The sequence below is a fragment of the Puma concolor genome, unplaced genomic scaffold, assembly GCF_028749965.1.
Source record: "Puma concolor isolate L17-30 unplaced genomic scaffold, mPumCon1.1.hap2 unalloc_scaffold_22, whole genome shotgun sequence".
In the NCBI taxonomy this organism is placed as follows: Eukaryota; Metazoa; Chordata; class Mammalia; order Carnivora; family Felidae; genus Puma; species Puma concolor.
The window spans coordinates 528,988-546,898 of record NW_028240228.1 but is presented as its reverse complement, the minus strand read 5'-3'; the positions used below and the strand labels follow the sequence as shown (position 1 = coordinate 546,898).

At 48.7% G+C, this 17,911-nt stretch overlaps 1 protein-coding gene and 2 long non-coding RNA genes across 18 annotated transcripts in view; 2 read left to right on the top strand and 1 right to left on the bottom strand.

Moving 5' to 3' along the window:
* LOC147571562 (leucine-rich repeat-containing protein 37A2-like) overlaps positions 1-4,551 on the top strand; it is a 35,226-nt gene extending 30,675 nt beyond the window's left edge. For 8 of the 9 annotated variants that reach the window (XM_086696231.1, XM_086696230.1, XM_086696228.1 and 5 more), the window contains 4 exons: positions 2,410-2,459; positions 3,990-4,044; positions 4,124-4,266; positions 4,368-4,551. In XM_086696231.1, the coding sequence (XP_086552357.1) occupies positions 2,410-2,459; positions 3,990-4,044; positions 4,124-4,240 (222 nt within the window). In that variant the 3' untranslated portion in view covers positions 4,241-4,266; positions 4,368-4,551. Of the gene's footprint in view, positions 1-2,409; positions 2,460-3,989; positions 4,045-4,123; positions 4,267-4,367 lie in introns of those variants that run through there. The other variant, XR_015247280.1, reaches the window with a different exon arrangement.
* Positions 4,552-8,588: 4,037 nt separating this feature from the next.
* On the bottom strand, positions 8,589-17,873 carry LOC147571560 (uncharacterized). 7 transcript variants are annotated; one of them, XR_015247292.1, is made up of 5 exons: positions 17,858-17,873; positions 14,257-14,389; positions 12,711-13,303; positions 10,389-10,816; positions 9,803-10,277 (listed from the first exon to the last, which is right to left on the bottom strand). It is a non-coding gene; the product is annotated as an uncharacterized LOC147571560 (long non-coding RNA). The 7 variants fall into 7 exon arrangements; XR_015247291.1 differs by lacking the exon at positions 17,858-17,873 and adding an exon at positions 16,309-16,441; XR_015247290.1 differs by lacking the exon at positions 17,858-17,873 and adding an exon at positions 14,578-14,709.
* Positions 13,298-16,684, top strand: LOC147571561 (uncharacterized). 2 transcript variants are annotated; one of them, XR_015247299.1, is made up of 3 exons: positions 13,298-13,463; positions 14,746-14,945; positions 16,304-16,684. It is a non-coding gene; the product is annotated as an uncharacterized LOC147571561 (long non-coding RNA). The 2 variants fall into 2 exon arrangements; XR_015247298.1 differs by lacking the exon at positions 13,298-13,463 and adding an exon at positions 14,375-14,489.
* Positions 17,874-17,911: the final 38 nt, after the last annotated feature.

Below are 17,911 nucleotides of genomic sequence, written 5' to 3'. Positions count from 1 at the left end.
CTTTTGGGGAAGTTCTATAAACTCCTATTGCTGTTTTAAATTCCTATGTGGTTTAACCTTGTGTGTATATTTTTTTATGTGGTTTCATTATTTCCTCTCCCTACTTAGATGATACACTTTTTGAGGTCAGAGACCATGCAGTTTTTTTCCTGTAGTGGACAATAATGATGTTCAAAGGAAGAGATGAGGCATTGTGTCAATTTCACAAGGAGGAATAATGCAACCTAATATTTATGTGAAGTAGCCTACAGAGTCCAGCAATAGACAGATCCGTGGGTGACTAGGACTTTTGAAATGTTACCTTTTAGAGGCGCCTGGGTGGCTCAGTTGGTTAAGCGTCCTACTTTGGCTCAGGTCATAATTTCATGGTTCAGGAGTTCGAGCCCTGTGTTGGGCTCTGTGCTGACAGCTCAGAACCTGGAGCCTGCTCTGGATTCTGTGTGTGTCTCTCTCTCTCTTTGCCCCTCTCTCACTCTTACTCTCTCTCTCTGTCACTCTCAAAAATAAATAAACATTGAAATGTTACCTTTTAGTATTCAAATCAGTGGACGAAAATAAATAAATGGTAGTAGAACAACTGCTTAATTATTTGGGAGGAAAATAACAACAGATCCCTATTTCTCACCTTAAAAAAACATATTTCAGTCAATGTAAAAAAAGAGAAACAAGAACCCGCCCAAGTATTAGAAGAAAATAGAATCAATACTTTTATGATCTTGTGGTGAGAAAAAGCTTTGTGACCTGATACCACATGCAGAAACATTTGATAGATTTGATCGTCTTGTCTGATTTATGCTTGGAATAAACCAGACATCTGATTTAATCCCCACAGTCCTGTGAGGATGATATCACCATCCTTCTTTCATACATAGAAGGGGATCAGCTTAAGGCCCCTGTGGCAAAACCCAAAGCAGAACCCAGCTGTGCCTGCAGTCAGCCTGTCTCCTATCCCACGGTTCCGTCTCCTTCACGATAAAAACACTGACAAATATTTGAAACATTGAAATTCAGTGAAAGCCCTTGAAAGGATGAATATATCTCATATGAAGAGAGTTTTATAAATCAACAGGAAGAGGACAAACAATCCAGGGGATCAAGGGGGCAAGGACTACGATGAACAGGAGGGTGTGGACAGTCCGTCACCATATCTGCCTCATGGCTTATGGGACATGGGTCTTGTTAACAAGGCCTTTTCGCCTCATGGTATAAAAACAGTCTCTGATATTTTCTTCTGTACTCTTATAATATTTGTTGTGATTTATTTATTTTTAATCTGTATGGAATCTGTGTGGTGTTTTGGTACGGTCGAGGTAGGGGATCTAACTTTTTTCCCTTACGTAAAGATCCAGTTACTTTAAAATCTTTTATTGAATGGTTCATTCTTTCTTCATGGATCTAAAATACTATTTTTATCTGGACTCTATTCTATCAATCTGGTTTTCTTTTCCTGTATCAGTATCACGCTACATACTTAACTGCAGTTGCTCCGTAAGAACGTATTTTAATGTCTGCTCTGTGATCTTCTTTTTCATACAGTTTGTAGCTATGCTTGCACATTTTCTCTACCAAATGTCAGCTGGCCAGTTTTTGTTTAAAAAACTGTCTTGGGATTTGAATGGGATTGCCTTGACTTTGTAGGTTAATTTGAAGGGAACTGACATCTTTACACTATTCTGGGAAAATAGTGTCTCACATCATGTATTCGTTTCTTCTTAATGTCCTTCAGAAGAGCTTTAGTGTTTTCATCTCATAGGTCTTACCCATTCTTTGCTAAGTTTATTCCTAGGTACTTTATGCCTTTTTATTGATCATTGTAAATGGGATAATTCTTCCGTTTTTTGATTAATTATTTATGGAACATAGGAAAGTCATTGAGGTTTACATGTTGATCTCTTGATTTTCTATCTAGCCATCTTACTGAATTCTCATATTTCTTCCAATAAAATTTTAGTTGATTCTCTTGGGCCTTTTAGTTTGTCTGTAATTTCGTATGCAAATACGTCTTAGTTCTTCCTTTCCACGACTCCATTTTTTCCCAGTGCATCAGTTAGGACCTCCTCAACACCAATGAATAGAAGCAGTGATAACACACATCCTACTCTTGTCCTTGACTTTAAAACAGTGCTGCTGTTTAGGTTTCTGGTAGACACTTTTCTTTTCCTCCTCCCAAGAATTTTTATTAGGAATTATCTGTCGAATGTTATCTGAGACAGTCAGTAAAACGTATTACCAGCTGCACACAAGTTAGGTGTTATTGAAGAGTCAAAGGACTATTAAACAAATTCCTGTCCTAGGAAAAGTTATCATCTCACTGGGTAGAGAAGACCTAAAATGCAAAGGAATGAATAAAGATTTGGAGGGAGTGGTTATTGTGATGGGTAACTGTGATCATGTTTTCTTCCAAAACAGATTCATTCTCATAGAGCAGCAGCCAAGGAAGGTAAAGAAGGAAGCTCAAGGTAAATATTAGTCTGGCAATCGTTACAGTAGAATTTTAGAACTAGATTTTCAAACTCATCTATTTCAATCCCCTTGTTTTACAGCCAGGAAATCACCAAAGGCAGAAAGAATACATATTTGGCCTAATGCTTTACCTGGATCCAGCAAAGTTAGCTGCCCAGCCAAACCCGAGTTAGAATGGGACTGGCACAGAGCACCTGCTCACTAGACCTTTAAAGAAAGATCGTGGGGGGACGGGGGTGGAAATGTTCAGACCCGTTGCTCTTGGCGGTGGGCATCGGGCCTGGCCACAGACCTTCTCAGAGGCTCTGGAGAAGGGATAGGGAGGGCCAAAAGTCGTGGGGTGAAGGGGCTAGTCTTCAAGCATGATGGAAGGTGGAATACATGAGTCCGTCTATAGAGGGAGGGGGAAACTTCCTTCTTCCTCCTTCTGGTTTTCGAGGCCCCGCTCTCCATTCCCTTTATCCAGACCCAATAGAATTTGAACTGGGAGAGACCTTAGATAATCATTTATCTCTTCCTTTTATAATAATGAGATGGAGAAGGAGAAAAGGAAGATGTCTTGCCGGACGGTTGTATCACTAGTACCACTAGAACCAGAAAGAAGATGGTTCCTTTCCAGTTGGGCACGTCTCTGACTACACTGTTCTTGGGCTGTGAACTGCATTTTATGTCACAACTCAGTGCACACATACCGTATAGACATAAGTCCCTTCTAAAACAAACTTACCATACACTCTGATTCTTTCTGTTCTGTTTTTTTTTAAGTTTATTATTTATTTGGTGGGGGGGTGGTGGAGCAGAGAGAGAGAGAGAGAGAATCCCAAGCAGGTTCTACACTATCAGCACAGAGCCAGACACAGGGCTCAATGTCACAATCTGTGAGATCATCACTTGAGGCAAAATCAAGACTTGGGCTGCTCACCTGACTGAGCCACCCAGGTACCCCCTATTCCGTTTGTATGCAAAAAGAGTATTTTGTGTTTTAGCGCTAGCCGTGTGTTTTAAGGTGATTTCACGACCCACTCCCTCATCTGCCTGCAGTGTGACAGTCAGTGAGCTAGATAACTGCTGGTTGGACTCAGGCATTCACTCGGTGCGATTCATCTCGTAAGGCAAAGCAGCTAGGAAAATGGAAACACCTCCCCACCCGCCAGCAAATGATGCCTGGGAGGCTAAGCCTGGCGGGGACGGATGTAAAATGCTTCTGGAGAGAGTTAGGTGCTTCTGCCGTGTGGTCACCCAGTTTGTTGACTGCACAAGGGCACTTGGCCAAGGGCCAGAAGGGGAGCAGGGTGAAAATCCTGCCTATACTTCATGTCAAGTTACATACAAAGGTCTCCCAGGGACACTGTGGGGCCATTATGGACAGACACAGGACAATTCTGAAAGCCCAGCATGTATGGAATTATTTCTGAGATCCCAGGTCTGTGTTGATTTTGCTTGCTAATAAGACTAGAGAAATACATTGTGAGAGGCATGGAAAATGGTACGAATCACTAATTGTCTGTGTGTGTGTTTCCTTCAAGGGGCTTCTTTGGATCTCTGCTGCGTAAGAGATGCTCAAAGGAAAGTGACAGTCAGGTAAATCTGAGGAGGATAAAGTACCGTGGCTGGAGAAGGCAGGGGAAACGGACCTAACATTGTCCTTTCTGTTTTCTAGGAGGGCTTTTTCTGGAGAAGGCGGCCACTTTGGCTTAGGGACATGTACAGACCTCTCAATGCCACACGCAAGAAAAACATGGCACAGAAGCTACACGACAAGGATTCTTCTCATTAAGATGAGATTTTCCACATGGAACTAGGGTACGTGATTGGGGAAGATTTTCTCTAAAATGAGGCAATTATGAAGAGTTGAATTGTTCCTTTCGAGAGTCAAAGCCTTGGCATTCTTCTCCTTTTCCCAGGGAGCCTGGCAAAGCCACAGCAGAGAAGGCCACAGATTCCACTACTGAAGAGCTGGGTGACGAGAGTGAGACACTATGTGAGGTTGTCACAGAGTGAACGCCGTCCTGCCTCAGGCCACCTACAAAGTTTACTTTCCGATACTCGCTTCTCAGCATTGCTTATAAAATACTTTTTCTTCTCATATTGAAATGTATAAATCCATAACCAATTCTAGCCACGTGGTAAGGAAGTAAAACGTAAACAGTTCAGAATTTATCTACAGACAACAGGGGCCACGGGCGAGAGAAGCAGGACTGAAGCCAGAGTCCCTCGTGGTAGCCAGGATTTCCGCAAGACACAAATGGGCAAAGTAGGGTGAATGGGGCGTCTTTCCCTCATTTCCCTGATACAGTCAGTCTCTGGAAACCGGACAACGTATCTTCAAGGGGCTTAGACTATTAAGTTCATTCACAGCTTATTCTGGTGCTCTCTCCCCTGGCTCACCAAATACCAGTTACTCACAACGCGCTTGACCCCCTGCCCGTAGAGGATCATCTCTTTCTGGCCCCTCCGTGAGGTCTTTGGGGTTGCCAGAGTATTTGGATCGCTGAGCCTACCTCCACTGTCGGGCTGAGGCCTGTCTGTCTTCCCAAGAGCTCAAACTCAGACACAAAATGTGTAGCGGGAAGTAGGGTGTTCCTCAACCTTACAAGCTAGTAGACAATTCCCATTGGGTTTTTGTGTTTGTTTTCTTTAAAAAAAAAAAAAGTCCCCACCCTCAGAGAGCTAGCAGGGAGATGCTGGAGGGTTAGAGTAAAGAATGTGTGAGAGCAGTAATCACCCAGGACTGCCCTGCTCAGGCCTTTATTTCAGAAAACTTATTGGTGGGGGCACTTCCTGTTCACCTGTACCACACTAGCCTCTGCTGACCCCACTGAGGGTCGGATGCGTGCGGCTGGGCTCTCTCCAGTTCAGCCCAGCACCGCACCTACCACTGCTTTCCTACCCAGCTCGGATCAGGGCTGCACGATTCCAAGAGATAATGCAGCACAACGTGCAGAAGACGCAAACATCCCTCCACTTCTGCAGAGGAGGGCGTTAACCAGTCACATTTGGGATGTTGGGAGGAGTCGGGGTGCCTGGGTGGCTCCGTCCGTTGAGCATCCGACTTTGGCTCAGGTCATGACCTCATGGTGTGGGAGTTTGAGCCCTGCATTGGGCTCTCTGCTGTCAGCACAGAGCCCACTTCAGATCCTCCGTCTCCCTTTCTCTCTGTCCCTCCCCCCAGCTCACACACTGTCTCTCAAAAATAGATAAACATTAAAAATAATGAAGTCATCTATACTTTCTGAGTAAATGAATGACAGATTTTAGAAAAAGGACGTCGAGTCAAAATACAGTAGTGAATAAAAGAAATCCTGAATGAACAAGGTTTGATCATCTCTTTTCTTAATGTCTGTTTATTTTGAAAGAGAGCAAGGGGGGAGGGGCAGAGAGAGAGGGAGAGAAAGAGCCCCAAGCGGGCTCCGTGCTCAGTGTGGAACCCGATGCGAGGGACTCGATCTTACGACCGTGAGATCACAGCCTGAGCTGAAATCAAGAGTCGGATGCTTAACCGACTGAGCCACCCAGGCGCCCCTGACAATCTCTTTACATGCCCCCAAATAAATGCTGGTGGCTTAGCGATAGGTGATGGAATATGGCACCAACCGCTGGCCACCAACAGAGTCCCTCGAGGGGACAGTAGGACTGGGGCACAGCCCAGCAGATTTGGCAGGGTTGGTAGGAACGGTTCCAAGCGGAGTGATTGGCCCATCAGTGCCTCTTCGGCTCTATTAGTTTGCTGCTGCTGGGCAAGGACACCTGTTCTCCGGGTGCCTGCTCCCGTTCCCCCAGCGTTTTAGTGAGAATGGCCCCCAAGTGTCTGTCTCGGTGTGGTGACTTCAGTGAGCCAACAAATAACTGTGTTGAAAGCACAAGACTAGAGAGTAACAGTAATCGGAAGCAGCGGCAGCAGCTAGTTCACTATTTGCTTACTTGGTGTCAAGGCCTGGGTTGGGCGTGTTGCAGTCTTAATTTCGCCCAACAGTCCGTGAAAACATACTTTATTATCCCCATCTGGCAGATAAGGGGACAGGGCTTAAAGGATGTAGGTAACCTGTTCAGGTGCCCAAAGCCGCAAATCCAAAACTGCCAGGTAGGGGTTTAATCCAGGCCTGTTAACTCCAAAGCCTGCTGACGGTTATACTGCCCTGCTGCAGGGTGCAGGGGTACAGAGACGTCTAAGCCATGGTTACCATCAAAGAATCAATAATTAGAACGATGAGGATGGTGGCAGCTACTGTTTGTTGAGCACCTGCTTTGAGCCAGGCGCAGTACCAGGCCCTGTAGTCACTCTTAGGTCACAAGGGCAGAAACTCCTCATGCCAGCCCAAACTCCTTAATGAGCTGGGTGGAGCGGGGGCTGGTGGTGACTTTTTGAATAAGAGAGGTGGACACAGAGACAGAGCTGACGAGAAACCAAGAAGACCCATCTGTGCATCGTTGGGCTTCCCAAAGTGTGGGCCGGGATTCCAGGCAACTCCATTCTCCTATTTTGGAATATTTCCATTAGCGCAAATGTGGTTCATAGAGTGAAGCTTAGAAAATGTTGTTTCTGTAACACTACCTCAAATTTGCACAATACTTATTAGTCTCAAATGCTACCCTGCCATATTTTAATTTTTTTTTTAATTTTTTTTTCAACGTTTATTTATTTTTGGGACAGAGAGAGACAGAGCATGAACGGGGGAGGGGCAGAGAGAGGGAGACACAGAATCGGAAACAGGCTCCAGGCTCTGAGCCATCAGCCCAGAGCCCGACGCAGGGCTCGAACTCACGGACCGCGAGATCGTGACCTGGCTGAAGTCGGACGCCCAACCGACTGCGCCACCCAGGCGCCCCTCTTTTAATTTTTTTAATGTTTATTTTTGAGAGAAAGAGAGAGCGTGCGGGCAGAGAGAGAGGGAGACACAGATTGTGAAGCAGGCTCCAGGCTCTGAGCTGTCAGCACAGAGCCCGATGCGGGGCTCGAACCCATGAACCACGAGATTATGACCCTCTCTGCCACTCCTCCACTCGCACTCTATGTCTCTGTCTCTTGCTCTCTCCAAAATAAACATTTAAAAAAATTTTTTTAAAACAACAATAAGCATTTATTCCTCAAAAAACATCTTTTTTAATGTTTATTTTGAAGAGAGAACAAGAGAGAGAGTACAAGCAGGGGAGGGGCAGAGAGGGAGACATAGGATCTGAAGCAGGCTCCAGGCTCTGAGCTGTCAGCACAGAGCCCAATGCGGGGCCCGAAGCCATGAATGGTGAGACCATGACCTGAGCCAAAGTCAGACAGACGCTCAACCAACTGAGCCACCCAGGCTCCCCATTCCTCAAAAGTTTTGAGTCAAATTTTTGGGAATAGCTTGGGCACTTCTGCCCCTGGGTCTTTGGTGAGATTCTCAAGATACCACAGGGCTGCAGTCACCTGAAGGCTTGACTGAGTCGGAAGGGTCCACTTCCAAGGTGGTTCACTCACTTAACATGGCTGTCAAGGGGGTTGGAGGGAGGCCTCAGATCCTTGCCATATGAGCCTGCCCACATGCTGTTTGACTGAATGTCCTCACAGCATGATGGCTGGGTACCTCCAGAGTGAGTGAGCTGAGAAAGAGAGACAGAAATGACAGAAGGTAGCCTTCCTATGACCTCACCTCAGATGGCACAGAGCAGCATTTAGCAGTGACTTAGTCACTAAATCCAGTTCCCATTCAAGGGGTGGGAATTTAGACCCCAACTTTTAAAGAGAGAAGAGTCGGGGTGCCTGGGTGGCTCAGTTGGTTAAGCGTCTGGCTTCAACTCAGGTCACGATCTCGCGGTCCATGAGTTCGAGCCCTGCGTCAGGCTCTGGGCTGATGGCTCAGAGCCCGGAGCCTGCTTCGGATTCTGTGTCTCCCTCTCTCTCTGCCCCTCCCCCGTTCATGCTCTGTCTCTGTCTCAAAAATAAATAAACGTTAAAAAAAAATTAAAGAGAAGAGTCAGAATTTGTGAACATATTTTATTTTTTATTTTTTTCCAGCACTCATTCAGTAGATCTTTATATTTTTTCAATATATGAAATTTATTGTCAAATTGGTTTCCATACAACACCCAGTGCTCATCCCAAAAGGTGCCCTCCTCGATACCCATCACCCACCCTCCCCTCCCTCCCACCCCCCGTCAACCCTCAGTTTTGTGAACATATTTTAAAACTACCATAGCCAGGAAAACAAACCATTCTAGATATTTCAAACACACACACACGCAAAGGTTATACAAGCAATTGGTGCTCACCACTGGTGGGGCTCGCGGTGGTGAAGGTCAGGGCCAGGGGGGAATCGCACCACTAGCTCTCAGGTTACTTTACCACAGTTGCTTTCCATAGATTCAAAGTTGCTGCTGCCACTCAGTCAGGAAACTTCGGGAAGCCCCTGCTGGGGTCACTACAGCCCCATGGCCCCAAGCCTGACTGGTGGGGAGTATGGACTCCAACATTCAGCCTGCATGTCTGCTGCTGCAGAGGAGAAAAGCATGGCTTCCGCCTCCTTCCCGCCTTCTAAATCTCACACAGGTACGCTTTATTGGCAGAATTCTGCTGCCGAGGGAATCTGTGAACTATGGTTCGTGGGTTTCCAGGACCTGCAAAGAAGGGGCTAGAAATGGGTGTCAAGAGCCAACCAACATTATCCAGCAAACCCCTCCTGATGGGTGGGTGTTCAAAGGCTTTGTAAAAGGGGGGTGGTGTCCACATGGAGTAACCTGGTGGTCGTGTTTCTAAGTCAGAAACCCTGAAAGGTGTCATTCTAGCTGGGCAGCAGGTGAGGTGCTGGATGCTGACGACATACACTCATCCCCAGAGGTGACTGGAGAAGCGCCTGGAGTTGATTCTTAGTTTCATCTCTGGAACGTTCTCACTGGAATTAAAGCTGGATGGACTATTGGCAATGCGGTATCTGAGAAAACATAGCCCCCATTCAAAAGGGCTGCCAGAGAAAAGATCTCCACAGGGAAACATGATTTCTCAAAATATAGCCTTTGGACCTCTATACGCAAACATCCCTGGGATGCTTACTTAAAAAGCTGATCCTGAAAATAATTTAATTTCAAAGGCTGTTGGGGCACCTGGCTGGTTCAGTCAGTTGAGCGACCGACTTCGGCTCAGGTCATGATCTCACGGTTCTTGGGTTTGAGCCCCACGTCGGGCTCTGTGCTGACAGCTCGGAGCCTGGAGCCCGCTTTGGAGTCTGTGTCTTCCTCGCTCTCTGGCCCTCCCCCACCCCCCTGCTTGCACCCTGCCTCTCTCTCAAAACAAAATATTAAAAAAAAAAAATTAAAAGGCTGATCCCGCACACCTCCCCTGATGAAGATAAACAAAAGCAGACACTACTTAAAGTAATCCAGACAGAGTTCAGTCAGTAACATAGTATTGCAGTGCCGTAGGGGAAAGGGTTCATCGTGAGCAGGCACCCAACTGGGAGTATTACAGAGGTGATGGGGTATTTCACAGGGAGAATGAGGGACTAGGGAAGGGAATGAGTGGGGGCTCTATAATCAGAAGTGAAAGATGACAAAAAGCAGGAAGGGACGCTGGCCCATAGGAGACCCATCTGGCTTTGCTGACACTTCTCAGAGTTAAGCTCCTGCCCTCTCACAGAAGCTGGGAGACAGGGGCCCGATCTTCAGGCGTCGGCTGGACTAAGCAGCCAATCCTTTAGACAGCCGGGAGTTTTGCAGGCAGGCACTTTAAGGGAGGCTAGAGTCCTACTAGGGATGCGGCCACGAGCTGCCAGCAACCATGCCCGTGGTTGTTCAAGTCTTCACAGGCCAAGCAAGGTTGAATCAAGAAGAGGGCTCGGAGGAGCCTGGCGAGCATTTGGAGAAAGAATCTGTCACCCTCCGAACCCACATGCCCACCCCTCCTGAGCCCATCCCCCAAACAGAGGGACCACTTTGACAGGCCTTTTTATGCTCACCAAACTACTGAAGTAGGACAAGGCGGACGGGGAGGTGGGGGAAGCAGAGGTTCTCCGGCTTCTTCAGGGCTGGAGGTCAGCAGGGATCTGCGAGCGGGAGACGAAGGGCAGAGCAGATTGAGGATGACCAGGAGGCTCCACTGGATTCTTAACCTGGGAGTCCCGACTGGTCATGCTGGCGGGCTCCTGCCCCCACGGAGGTCAGGGCCTCTCAGTCCTGAGGAGCACCAGGCACGACCAGCTCTGGCTCCTGTGGTCCTGGTGGGGGTATGTTGTTGAGACCTGGGGGATGGCGTGGAGCACCAGCTGGGGGGCGGGAGCACACTCATTCAAGAAGAAGAAAAGTCCCGAGGCCCGAAGCAGAGGCAGGAATGGTGCTTAGGCTGCCTGTGTTCCAGGGCAGTGGCAGAGAGCGGTCTGGCGCCACCCTGTGGAGGAAATGAAGATTTCAACAGTACAAAGGCCTCATCTGGATGAGGGCTACACCCCAGGGTGGTAGAGCAGGAAAACAGAAGGAGCCTGGCTCCCTGACATAAGAGCCACCGAACCAGCCCCAGATCCAGTACTTAACCGGATTATCATATGAGAGATCAAGAAGCTGCTTCTTAAAAAAATTTCTTTTCAATGTTGACTCATTTTTGAGAGACAGAGACAGAGCATGAGCGGGGGAGGGGCAGAGAGAGAGGGAGACACAGAATGTGAAGCAGGCTCCAGGCTCCGAGCCGTCCGCACACAGCCCGACCCAGGGCTCGAACCCATGAACGGCAAGATCATGACCTGAGCCGAAGTCAGACACCTGACCGACTGAGCCACCCGGGTGCCCCCAAGAAGCTGTTTTTTTTTTTTTTCAACGTTTATTTATTTTTGGGACAGAGAGAGACAGAGCATGAACGGGGGAGGGGCAGAGAGAGAGGGAGACACAGAATCGGAAACAGGCTCCAGGCTCCAGGCTCTGAGCCATCAGCCCAGAGCCCGACGCGGGGCTCGAACTCACGGACCGCGAGATCGTGACCTGGCTGAAGTCGGACGCTTAACCGACTGCGCCACCCAGGCGCCCCAAGCTGTTTTTTAATTTAACCCACTGTTGGGGCGCCTGGATGGCTCAGTCGGTTAGGTGTCCGACTTCAGCTCAGGTCAGGATCTCACCGTTTGTGGGTTCAAGCCCCACATCGGGCTCTGTGCTGACAGCTCAGAGCCTGGAGCCCGCTTCGGACTCTGTGTCTCCCTCTCTCTCTGCCCTTCCCCCACTCAATCTCTGTCTCTATCTCAAAAAGAAATAAACACTTAAAACCAAAAAGAATTAAAGGGCGCCTGGGTGGCTCAGTCGGTTAAGCATCCAACTTCAGCTCAGGTCATGATCTCGCGGTTCGTGAGTTTGAGTCCCACGTCGGGTTCTGTGCTGTCAGCCTGTCAGCGCAGAGCCCGCTTTGGATCCTCTGCCCCACTCTCTCTGCCCCTCCCCCGCCTGCACTCCCCCCCCCCCCGAAAAAAAGGATTAAAAAAAAAAGAATTAAAAAAAATTCACTTAACCCACTGTTGTGTCGGGTCTCTACTGCAGCAGCTGAACCTGTACGTAACCTGATAACGGAGGGAGTCCATGTATCTGTTATCTTTTGCCACAACAGTGCTAACTAATAAACCATCCTCAAAACTCAGGAGGCTGGGAAACCGATTCTCACAGGTTGGCCGTTACCGCTGTACTTTAATGCCCTGCTGGCTGGATCGGCTCGGCTTCTCGCTGCTGGTCCTGTCTCCCTGCGTTGCTGCCGGGACCCAGGCTGAAGAGGCAGCGGCTACCCAAGAGAAGCGGAAGAGAGCAAGCACTCTTGCTCTCTTTGAGCCTAAGCACGGAACCAGCCCCAAGCCCCAAGCCAGGGATGGGAAAGTACACTGTGGCCACGAGGAGACACAGCAGGAGCGGGGATGCGGGGAGGGCCCATAATTCTCTCTCCCAGAATGTGACAGAGTCGTGGGTTAGAGGCTACGACACGGTGGCCCTGCTCTTCTAGGCGTCACCTACGAATGGCGCGGAGTGAAAGATAGCGTCCGTCCATGTGAAGACTCAACCGCAGTTCTCTGTTAGGTCAGGAGCCCTGACAAGACAAGAATCACATCTCCTTCCTCTTCCCAACGCCTAGTGCCAGACCCTGCCCTCAGGGCTGACTCGGGGATATTACTGGGTGAATCTGAGACCATTTCTTCACTCTCTGCATAGGATTCCTTATGTAATACAGACTGACCTCCTAAAGGTCAGCACACAGTGCTATGTGTTTGCCCCCAAAGCTGCAAAGGGACCGTGCCATTGGGAACTGAGATGTGTACCTAGGTCTGTCTACACCGCATCCTGGATCCACTGCCTCCCAGAGGGACCTCCAGAAGAAAGGACTTCTACAAGTTTAATATCGCAGACTCCACACTCCAAAGGAGAACCGCTTGAAGAGAGCCATGGTTGACGCTAAGGAATGCCACCATCACCACAGAATTCCAGGCACCGGGCATGTGGGTAGAAAGTATATTTTAGGGCAGTGACTCATGGTAAGTCGTTTCCTCCAGACCCTAAAACGGACTATTCCACGTCAAGCTGTCTCAGGCTCAGGCTGATAACAGGGCAGCCACAGGGGACCTAATGGGAGCTGCGTTGTCACGGTCCAAGTCTGTACACACCGCTTGTATAACCTGCCCAAGTTCGCAAAGACAATGTATCAGTCGCCGCTCTTTATGCTCCAAGTGAAAGAAATCCAACTAAAATATGCTTAAACCAAAAATGTCATACAGTGTATCGGCTCACATAACCGGGAAGCCTAAGATCTTAAAGCTGGCCGCATCTAGCGCTCAAACGTCATTCTCTCCGCAGCTGTCCCTCAGTTGTGCTTTCCTCCATGATGGCTTCAGGCTTCAGGATGCATGCCCCAAGACTGCAAAGATAGTCGTTAGTAACTCCAACTCTCCACTGAGGTTGAGCAAGCCTCATAAAGGAAAGCCAGTCTTCAAAAAGCCTCTGATTGGTCTGCTTGGACCCTGTATCTGGTAGGAGGAGACCCTGATTGGCCAGCCATGGCCACGTGCACCTGCAAGGTGGGCCTGAAACCAGTACTTAAGTCTCTGCTAGGGCACAGGAACTGAATAGAAAGTCAAGAGAGGGGTTGTCTCACGGCAAGTTGAGGGGGTGAGGTGACAAATGGAAGACCAGACATTGAGGCTAGATTGAACTAACCCTAAGCCTGAACTTTGAACAGGCTTTCACACGTTCATAGATGCTATTGTGAGTAAAACACAAATTCACTTAAGAGCAGGAGTGCCTTCATAGTAACTTTTGGTCTTTCTGTATTTTTTGTCCCAATTAATAGATATCGAAAGGATACCTACGATCACGAGCAGGTCCAAAGACCATTCTATTTTTTAATATTAGAAAGGGATTCTTAACTGCAGATTAAGAGAGAGAGTGAAGAAAGCAAGAAGAGAAGGGAGCCAGGAAAAGCCCAGCCCAGGAAGCAGCGAAGGAAGGTTCCAGGACAGCAGCGTAGGACAGGTCAAGGAGGTAGCCGAGGGGAATGGCACTAACTGTCATGCCAGAGCACTGGAGCGGAGTGGAGGAGTGATCGTGGCGGGCAGCACAGAAAGAGAAGGAGAAGAAATTAAACCCCGGGGGGTCGGGGGACAGAAACGAGTGCCATCGGACTACATGAGTAAGCTCTGCGGTGAACAATACTTGCCTAGTCACAATTCTGCAACCACTGTCACTCGTGGGGCAAGAGTGACAAAAGTAAACCCCAAGAATGGAATGGGTGGGGGGTGTTAAAGACCTAACTCCTTGCCTGTGTTGCCAGGACGTCCACAGACAGTGTCTAAAATGCATGAATCAGAGCACCTGGGTGGCTCAGTCGGTTGAGCGTCTGACGTCAGCTCAGGTCACGATTTCACGGTTCGTGGGTTCGAGCCCCGCATCGGGCTTTGTGTTGACGGTGCAGAGCCTGCTTGGGATTCTCTCTCTCCTTCTCTCTCTTTCAAAAAAAAAATTTTTTTTTAAATCTTTTAAATGGAAGAATTAAGAGCTAGAAACACAAGACAGGTGGAGATAAGCACCCGAAGACCCAGCGAGAGGTAAGGAGGACCGAGGACTGGTGAGCTGGCCCAGGAGGGTGGGGATGGTCGAGGCAAGAGGCTGCTGCGGGTCATTCTGTTTCCTCACCATTTCATTTCGTACTATTTGAACTGTAAACTACGTGTGATAACATTTGGGAGGCTTACAGAGTCCATTCTTTTGTCAACTGCACCTCAAAGCTGTATTTGTGTCCAACTTCATTGAGATAGAATTGACAAATCATTTTTATGAACCCTTTAAATCCGTTTCTTCAAGGAGAGTGGGAGGAACCAGCTTCCTGCAACAGAAGCCATGAGAACATTACCTATTCCGGTTTCAAAAGAAATGGTGGCATTAGTCCTACTTAGATGATTTCGGTCAGAGACCAAGTAAGGATACATCTGGGGTTCCAACAAGAGAGGCTCTCACTCCAGTGCTCAAAGACCAGTTAGAAAACGGAGATCTGACTGGACTGGGTAGGTACAAATTAGCCAAAACTGTAATAATAATAATAATAATAATAATAATAATAATAATATAGCTAGTTATCCTCAAGTGCTTACTTCAGACCAGAAACCGTCCTGAGGATATTATCTTCTTTAATCCTCACGGCAACTGATATTTTCCCCAATTTACAGATGAGGAACTGAGGCTCAGATAGTTTGGGGAACTTCCCGGAAGTCACACACTCTGGCCCCTCTGCCTGAGGCGAAGGGGCCTCAGAGTGTTGTGATTTACTTCTCTTTTCTAACCACCAATCAAACTTAGAAGTTTCTATCTCTGGTGCCATCTCGAGGGGCCTATGAAAACCACTGACTGTGGCAGTGGTCTCAGGCCCACACTTGCTGGGTTGTGCTGGGCCCCGCGCTGTCTTAGGGAAGGCCTAGAAAACGGTATGGGGTAGAGCCGGTATTCAAACCTAAGCATTCCTGGCTCCAAAGCCCACTTGCTCGGCCACTGAATTATGCTAGTTCTCCAGCTAGAATCAGAGCTGGGTGAGGATCCCACCCGTAGTAATTATGAGTTGTATGGCCTTGGGCCCCCAAGTTCCTTAACCTCTCTTAAGCCTGTTTTATCATCTATGCCATGGGCATAACAATGGTGCTTACCTTCAGGGTGGTTGCTAAGGATAAATCAAAATTCCTATCTGGCAACTAGGAGCCTCTGTTTTCCACACCTGTTAAATCCCTTGCCCTTCAGCTCCTAGGTTAAAGAGAGATCCTCACATTTTCTCACCCTTCAGATCCACGGGTGGGAGGGCAAGAGACAGAAAAGGTCTGGGCCAAGGCTAAATGCTTGGGCCTCATCCCAGAGTGACTCTCCAGGGCAGGGGCGGGGTTCAGGAATCGACACCTTAGACCCCCGAGAAGTTCAGATGCCTGCAGTTCTCCTGCCTGGCTTTGAATGACTATGCCTAGTGCTTGACTCTGACAGACCAGTGCCTTTGTGAGCGTCTGAGCCCTTCCTGCGCTGGCCTCCAGCTCTGTCTGTGCCTCCTCCCTTTCCCCATTGCCCAATCTGTCTTTATCTCCCCCTTCCATTCTGATCCCCCTCCTCTTACTCTGGCCTTACTTCCTAGCTTCCTCTCCACCTCTCCGTGCACCCTCCCCTGAGCTCAGTCTGCATTCCTACCCACCAGCCGTTTCTCTACCAGTCTCTTCGCCGGCATCGGCATCGCCCTTTCCTGTGTCCACCCGGAAGGCTCAGATAAAAGGTGCTTCCGCCAGGATAACCTTCCAGGCCTCTTCTCTGGCACCATGGCACTTTGCATGTACCTTTATTATTGCTCAAATAACAGGGTAATGGGAGATTTTTTTTTTTTTTCCGGCCTCAGACTACCTGGTGGACTCGTGGCCCATGAATGGTGGAAACGTGCGCCAGAGTAAGATGGAGAGAGGAAGACAAGCCCGTCGACTTTGCAGAGGGGCCGAGAGGCCTGAGAAGTAAGAGAAGACCAGGAGACGGGGGCTCCTGAAAAGATAGACAAGAGATTACCATGCGGGGTTCCCACAGCTTTTGCAGACAGCGGCTGCGTACAAATTCATTGGAAGAACTGAGGAATGTTGCTGGCTCCATCTGGGGGAGGGCATGCTTGTATCAAGACACTGATGCTCTTGATGTGCTATAATTATAACCAGAAACACTATCCTTTTGCCCAGGAAGCTGGATTTCCTAGTAAATTCCTTACTTTCCAAGTTGTTTAATGCTAAGATAATGCTTTGCTTCTGTGTCCTTATTTATTTATTTTTAATGTTTATTTACTTTTGAGAGGGAGAGCACATGCGAGGGAGGGGCAGAGAGACAGAGAGAGAGAGAGAGAGAGAGAGAGAATCCCAAGCAGGCTCTGCACGGTCAGCGCAGAGCCCAATGCAGGGCTGGAACTCACAACTGTGAGATTGTGACCTGAGCCGAAGTCAGACACTTAACCGACCGAGCCACCCCGGCATCCCTCCGTGTCCTTATTTCTAACTTTCTGTTCAACTGTTAACCATACTAAATGTACTCAGATTCATCTAGTCTAAAATCGAGGAGAGGTGGTTCTCGCTCCTAGAGAGAGAATTATTGAAGGGGCAACCCGCACACACTCAGGTGCCACATCTTCAACAGCTGGTTTTATAAATGGAAACAGGCACTGGGACCCCTTCTTCTCCCCTTCCCAGAAAGGCTGATGGAGAGCCTGGCCCAGATCAGTGGAGCTTTCTTCCAAGAACTGTCCCGTTCCCAGACCAGCCCTGTAGACACCCCCAAAGTCCCCCTGAACCTGCAGATAGCAGTACCTCTCCACCCCACTACTCACCCCACACTCAGGCCCTAAGATCCCATTTGACCTAAGCCTGCAGGTATGAAGTGTCCAAAGCACAAGACATCTCTCCCCACCCCCACCAACACACACTCTTGACCTTCTGTTCCGAGTCCATGTGAAAGAGAAATATCAACTCTACCAAGTAAAGGAAACAAACAACTTGCTGGCTAGATGAGAATAACCAGAACCTTAAGCTTCATGCCTGGGGGCTGACGGGTACCTAAAGGTGCTCCCTTGGTGACAGCGGTGATCAAAACCTGTATGCTTTTCCTGAGAACCACCAGGCGGGAAGCACCTACTGCACTGATGCCCTCAGGGAGGCAAAACTAGGGTAGACGTTATTGGTCCGATTTTACAAGTGGGAACCTTCCGGGCAGGAGGCCAACAGACAGCCTCAATGGTAGATAGTGCTGTGCCCAGGCAAGGTCATGAACCCAGAAGGCGGCCGGGATCTAGTGAGACGCAGACACTTCTGGGGGCGGGCAGTAGGACACGTTCCGCCCGACACTGGTGGGCTACCCCGGTGGCCTCGCCTCTTCGTGCGCATCTCGGGTCGCAGAGTCCCCAGCCTCCCAGATCACTCACCTGCTCCGGGGCTGGTGACTTGGGCTTTCCCGAGCGGTGGCCCCGCCCCGAGGC